Genomic DNA, 7,500 nt, shown 5'->3' with positions numbered 1-7,500 from the left:
CTGACAAATCGATTCTGTCAGCCTTTCTGACAATTGGCTGCGCTGAGTTTGTTCCCATGACAACTGCCAAGTCGGACCGAAGGAATGTTGACAGTCTGTTGTGGATTCAGCTGCAACCAAAATAACATCCAGCATATGTCTCAATTAAGCTAACATCTAGCATATGTCTCAACCCACAATCCAGCGTGTGTCTCAACCAAGCTAACATCCAACATGTGTCTCAACCAAACTTTCATACTGTATGTCTCCAGCAAACTAACATCTAGCATATGTCTCAACCAAACTAGCATCTAGCATATGTCTCAACCCAGAATCCAGCGTGTGTCTCAACCAAACTAACATTCAACTTTCATACTGTATGTCTCAACCAAACTAGCATCTAGCATGTCAACCAAACTAGCATCTAGCATGTCAACAACCAAACTAGCATCTAGCATATGTCTCAACTCAGCATCCAGAGAATGGCTTCCATATGTGCCGTGTCAAAGCTGTGGGCTGACAGTGAACCTCAAGTATTTGGGCATGAAGTATACATCCACGCATGAAGCAGTACACCTGGTAACGACTCTGCAGCTGAACCCTGACCCCGGTGTCGTGAGCCAGACCTTTCTTCACACTTCGTCTACGCTGTGTCAGCGCTGGAGAAATGTCTGGCTGGACTCTACCATTCGGGGATACGGGGGGGGAAACACTGTATTTCTTTAAACCAATCACAATCGTCTTCGACGGAGCGGTTGCTCCGGATTGGCCGACCACATGAATCGGCGCCACTGATTGGGCGGGATTGGGCTCAACTCAAGTGAAAAATGCGTTGGAGTTATTCACAGCCCCGGGGCGAAATATGTGCATCTGAGCCAAGCTCAGCATATGTAGCTGGCTTCAAAAGCACCTTATTAGTCTTTTGAAGTACAGTAGAGCTCAATAGCATTTGAATGTATGTGAATGTGTGTATGGATGTGTGTGTGTGTATGTGTGTGTGTGTGTGCATTTGCGGGGGGGGGGTGGGTGTGTGTGGGTGTGTGTGCGCGTATGTGTGCATGTGTGTGTGCATGTGTGTGTGTGTGTATGTGGGTGTGTGTGTGCATGTGTGTGTATGTGGGTGTGTGCATGTGTGTGTATGTGGGTGTGTGTGTGTGTGTGCATGTGTGTAGGTGTGTGTGGGTTCTGAGGTGATAGAGAGCAGCAGAGATATGGTCAGTGGGTGTCTGTGTTAGACACGGTCACCTCAGGTCAGAGGTCAGTGGGTGTCTGTGTTAGACAGGGTCACCTCAGGTCAGAGGTCAGTGGGTGTCTGTGTTAGACAGGGTCACCTCAGGCCAGGGATGACATGCTTGGTGGTTAGACAATGATTGCTCTTCCGGTTGATTACTGCTCTCTGCCCCAGATACGCGTTTGTGCGTATGTATGTGTGTGTGTGTGTGTGTGTGTGGGGGGGGGGGGTTGTGTGTGTGTGTGTGTGTGTGTGTGTGTGTGTGTGTGGTATGCTGAATTTCAGTCAATTATGTTTTGTGTTTTACCCATAATGTTGCAAGATTGTTGCAAGATTATTCATATCAGGTGTGTGTGTGCGTGTGTGTGTGCGTGTGTGTGCGTGTGTGTGCGTGTGTATGTGTGTGTGTGTGTGTGTGTGTGTGTGTGTGTGTGTGTGCGTGTGTGTGTGTGTGTGTGTGTGCAGGTAAGGTTGCAGTGCAGAAGGAGGACCTGCAGAAGTACCACGGCAAAGACACCTGGTTCCAGCTTCAGCCCGTCTGTGCAGACTCAGAAGTGCAGGTGAGTACAACGTGTGTGTGTGTGTGTGTGTGTGTGTGTGTACAGTTACACACGATGCAGAACCCCAAACAAACAGAGAGTGTGTGTAGCCTAAACAGGCACCAGGCTCGCCGGCACGGTCAAAGTCATCTCAGCCTCTCTGTCTCTCCTAGGGTTCCCATCTCTCCACCAGCTCCTAGGGGTCCCATCTCTCCACACACACCTCACCCCTCCACACACACCTCACTACCCTCCACACACACCTCACTACCCTCCACACACACCTCACCACCCTCCACACACACCTCACCCCTCCACACACACCTCACCCCCCCCCACACACACCTCACTACCCTCCCACACACACGTCACCCTTCCACACACACCTCACCACCCTCCACACACACCTCACCCTTCCACACACACCTCACCCCCCCCCACACACACCTCACCACCCTCCACACACACCTCACTACCCTCCACACACACCTCACTACCCCTCCACACACACCTCACCCCCCTCCACACACACCTCACTACCCTCCAAACACACCTCACCACCCTCCACACACACCTCACCCCTCCACACACACCTCACTACCCTCCACACACACCTCACCCCCCTCCACACACACCTCACTACCCTCCACACACACACCTCACCCCCCTCCACACACACCTCACCACCCTCCACACACACCTCACTACCCTCCACACACACCCCACCACCCTCCACACACACCTCACTACCCTCCACACACACCTCACTACCCTCCACACACACCTCACCCCCCTCCACACACACCTCACTACCCTCCACACACACCTCACTACCCTCCACACACACCTCACCACCCTCCACACACACCTCACTACCCTCCACACACACCCCACCACCCTCCACACACACCTCACTACCCTCCAAACACACCCCACCACCCTCCACACACACCTCACTACCCTCCACACACACCTCACTACCCTCCACACACACCTCACCCCCCTCAAAACACACCTCACTACCCTCCACACACACCTCACCCCCCTCAAAACACACCTCACCACCCTCCACACACACCTCACTACCCTCCACACACACCTCACCCCTCCACACACACCTCACCACCCTCCACACACACCTCACTACCCTCCACACACACCTCACTACCCTCCACACACACCTCAACCCTCCACACACACCTCACCACCCTCCACACACACCTCACCACCCTCCACACACACCTCACCCCCCTCCACACACACCTCACCACCCTCAACACACACCTCACTACCCTCCACACACACCTCACCCCCCTCCACACACACCTCACCCCCCTCCACACACACCTCACCCCCCTCCACACACCTCAACACTCCACACACACCTCACCACCCTCCACACACACCTCACCCCCCTCCACACACACCTCACCCCTCCACACACACCTCACCCCTCCACACACACCTCACTACCCTCCAAACACACCTCACTACCCTCCACACACACCTCACCACCCTCCACACACACCTCACCACCCTCCACACACACCTCACCCCTCCACACACACCTCACCCCCCTCCACACACACCTCACCCCCCTCCACACACACCTCACCCCCCTCCACACACACCTCACTACCCTCCACACACACCTCTCCCACGGTCAAGCAAGGCTCACACACGGTTGTGGTTCATCAACCTGCTGGCTGTGGTTTATATCAACATCAATATATCAATAAGTCTTAGGGATGCACGATATATCGGCAATCATATCGGTATCGGCCGATGTTAGTCATTTTTTAATATATCGGTATCGGTCCGATGTGCAAAACAGGGCCAATGTGAACAGCAGATCATTATTTCTGTCCAGCTGGTGTTGTGTGTGTTGTTTTTGAGAGAAAACAATCATAAATCTATAATTTATCGGCTTTTCCAAATGTTTTGGAAATAGAGACAGTGTTTCCATGTGTTTTTCAGTATGTATAACATTTGATTATAGAAGAAACTTGTTTTTATACAGAGCATATCGACATCGGTGAATATCGGTTATCGGCCATAATAGCAAAGTTAATATCTGTTATTGGTACCGGCCAAAATGTTCACATCGGTGCATCCCTAAATAAGTCTGTATCACAATACATTTACTACGGTCAATTAGCGGTTTTAATTGGGTCCAGCTGTGGCCGGTGACAGGCGATGACAGATGGCTCCTCTGTCTGTTTGCAGCGATTCATAATCCGGTTCAATTAGTTATGTCTGTCGCCGTCTTGCTCGGACGCCGGGGGGGGTTGAGCGCGTTCGGCGTCGGGAGGCCAGGGCGGTCCGACCACCTCGTCTCACTTCTCCGGACCGGCACGGCTGGCGGTCTGCGTTTCGCCGGTCCGGCGACAGAGACCGCTACGGCCTAGGTCTTAGTCACACACACACACACACACACACACACACACACACGGATCCCGGTATAGAGCACATCTGCGGACAGATGGGAGTGTGTGTGAGGCCCCTGGCGAGTGGAGGGTGGAACAGAGGGGTCATTCATGTGAGGGGCTGGGGGAGGAAGGATGTGTGTGAGAAAAGAGAGAGAGAGAGAGAGAGAGAGAGTGAGGGATGGGTTCAAATGAAGTAGGAAGATAGAGTATCTCTCTCTCTCTCTCCCTTTCTCTCTCTCTCTTTCTCTCCCCCCAATAGAGGACACATTGTTTGGTGTGTGTGTGTGTGTGTGTGTGTGTGTCTCATCATGCGGAGAGACATGGCGAGAGAGAGTTTGAATATTGATGGGGTCCCGCAAGACAATGCATCCGATCTCAATCACTCGGAATCACAGCTGAATGACAGGTATGTGTTCATGTTTTAACGCACGTGTGTGTGTGTGTGTGTGTGTGTGCGTGTGTGTGTGTTCCCCCAGGGTAAGGTGCATCTGGAGCTCCGTCTCAGTGAGGTCATCACAGACAGCGGAGTCGTCTGCCACAAGCTAGCCACCCGGTGAGTCTTCTTCCACACACACACACACACACACACACACCACACACACACACACACACACACACACGCGCCGCGCCTCACAGTTGCCACGGCTCAACTTTTGCGCCTCTCTCTTTCCCGTCGTTCGCCCAGTCGCTGACAGATGGACTTCTCACTTAAGACGGCCGTGATGACGTAGCGATTTCCAGTCACCGGCAACAACAGATCCGCTGTTCTCTCTCCGCGGTCTCCCTCGAGCGTCACTCGGGGGACTCGTCAGATCTCTTTCATCTCTCTAGCTGCTCTCATGTGAGACTCTTGTCTCTCCATCCGGACCGGGCTCCTACACGTAGACGATTGATGAAAAGTGCGTTTTTATACGAGCCGAATAAGCCGCTATTCGCATCTTTCAAAAGTTTCAATCGGGACCCGTGTTCTCTTGGTGAAATGGAGAACGGTGTTCGTATGATGTTTATGGTTAGATGTTGATATGGGTGGTCTCTCTCTCTCTCTCTCTCTCTCTCTCTCTCTCTCTCTCGCGCTCTCTCTCTCCTTCTCTCTCTGTCTCTCTCTCTCTCTCCTTCTCTCTCTCACTCTGTCTCTCTCTCTCTCTCTCTCTCTCTCTCTCTCCTTCTCTCTCTCTCTGTCTCTCTCTCTCTCTCTCTCTCTCTCTCTCTCTCTCTGTGAGATGGCCGTCACCCCATTCCCACGGTGCACTGCTCGGTACTTAGCAACGCTTTGATTGGCGTAGAGATGCCCAGGGGGAGGGGTGGGGGGGGGGGGGGGGGGTCGTGTCCGAGGTCGGTTTAGGAGATCGCCCTCAATGGATTGTGAATACACAAAGCAACGTTTGGAACTCCGTGTGTGTGCGTGTTTGTTGGCGTGTGTGTGTGTGTGTTTTGTTTGAGAATGAGAGACAGCGTGCGAGGTCGAGGCAGTCGGCATGTAAGGTGGGGACGCGGTGGGGTTTTGTTCGTGTGTGTATTGGCGTGTGTGTGATACGATGAAGTCGAATGCATGTGGAGCTTCGATGTCAGGATGTATTGTGTGTGTGTGTGTGTGTGGTGTGTGTGTGTGCGTGCGCGTCTCTCCATGTCATGACATACTTTCTAAGGCTTAGTTCACACGCTGCTGTTGTGACCAATGAGCTCACTGTTGCCGGGCAGAGTTGGTGAGAGAGAGGAGGTTGGGTCACCGGTCCAGAGCCCATTTAGAGACTGAAGCCACAGTCAAGCCAGGAGGGTCAGGGTCAAACCACTCAGAATAACGCGGCCAGTAACGCAGACTTTGTCCAACCCAGAACCGACGGAAGGATGTGATTCATTGAGCTGTGAGTGAATTTGAATTTCGGTTTGAAATCTAACTGACCCTCGCCCTGGGGTCAGGGTTTACCTCATCCATCTTCCCCCGTGAAAACAAACCGCCGAAATAAAAACCTTCATCAGACCCACGTTCTGGTCGTATTACCGGCGGATTTTCAGAGCGTGAGCTGGATTTCTGTAAACCAGAGGTCAGGGTTGAATGCGCTCGCCACAACAGCCATTATGGCATGTCAAGCTACCGTTAGCCCCTCAGGGGAATATTAACCGTGGAGTGAGAGGGAGGTTCTGACCCAATGAGATTAGGCGCCTCGTCCTGTGATGACTTCCTGGAGAAGATCCTCGCGCTCTCGACTCACCCAGCTCCAACTCCAATTTGATTCATTCCCCTGAATATGGACTCCCTTTCCAATTGGAATTGACTCCTATTGACCAATTCCCTTTGATGATTTGCCATTCAATCTGCGGTAATGTGATCTGTATCCTCTGTCTCTCTCCACAAACTCATTTGTTAAAACCAATGAGATTACAGCAGTCGTGTACGGCCGCTCTTGTAAGTGTGTTATGATGATCATGAGCGAACGAGACTTCTCAGCCACGCTGCTGACCCGTTGCATCAGAACTCAGGGTATTTCTGGACCCTGGTGGATGAAGTCTGTGTGTGTGTGGGTGTGTGTGTGTGTGTGTGTGTGTGTGTGTGTGTGTGTGTGTGTGTGTGGTCTGTGTGTGTCCTGTGTGTGTGCGTGTGTGTGTGTGAGAGAGTGTGAGTAGGCCAAGCAGGGGTTATATAAACAAGCTTACCGAACAGGAAGCACACTGGCATTAGTAATGCTTTAACCCCCCCCTACCCCCCCCCCCCCCCATTATTATTATTAACCTCAGTGTGTGTGTGTGTGTGTGTGTGTGTGTGTGTGTGTGTGTGTGTTGGTTAGTCAGTCTACAGCAAGCCGGGAGTGAATGTGCCAGAGGTGAGGTATCCTGTATATGGCGTCATGTTTGGATGTGTGTGTGTGTGTGTGTGTGTGTGTGTGTGTGTGTGTCGGTGCGCAGCGGTCTGCGAGCGTGACACAGAGGAAGTGACGCGTCCCGCCCGCCATCATGTCCCGTCCTGTCCCACTAATCCCCTCACACGGTGACGTCACCCAGAACCGGTGTGGGCGGGGCCGTGACTAGCCGAGCTAAAAACAACCCTCGCTCGCCTGCGATTGGTCAGGCCTGAACGTGGTCAGACAGACAGACAGACGGACTAGGAGGTCCCCGGAGAGCCAGACTAAACATGTCTCTACACGCCGGAGGCGACGGACAACATGTTGCGTTTTCTCATATCCTCGTAGCGGCGTGCTAGCTAGGGTGCATGACCCAGCACTCTGCATCACTCACACAGACAGAGGGGATTGTGGGAAAGGAGCCGGTATATTTATGTGCGCGCCGCTGTCCTCGGCATTAATTAGGTGGGGATTCTGTGTGCGTT

General features: G+C 52.7%; 1 protein-coding gene across 1 annotated transcript in view; it reads left to right on the top strand.

Annotated features, from left to right (window-relative positions):
• The window catches only part of rasa3 (RAS p21 protein activator 3), a gene marked incomplete at its 3' end in the record, with an annotated part of 30,082 nt that overhangs the window by 17,571 nt on the left and 5,011 nt on the right, over window positions 1-7,500 (top strand). The window contains 3 exon segments of the mRNA XM_084446517.1: window positions 1,676-1,770; window positions 4,655-4,731; window positions 5,010-5,019. Coding sequence (XP_084302643.1) covers window positions 1,676-1,770; window positions 4,655-4,731; window positions 5,010-5,019 — 182 coding nt within the window.

Source organism: Borostomias antarcticus (assembly GCF_949987555.1).
Source record: "Borostomias antarcticus genome assembly, chromosome: 12".
Lineage (NCBI taxonomy): Eukaryota > Metazoa > Chordata > Actinopteri > Stomiiformes > Stomiidae > Borostomias > Borostomias antarcticus.
This window is presented reverse-complemented; position numbering and strand designations above follow the sequence as displayed.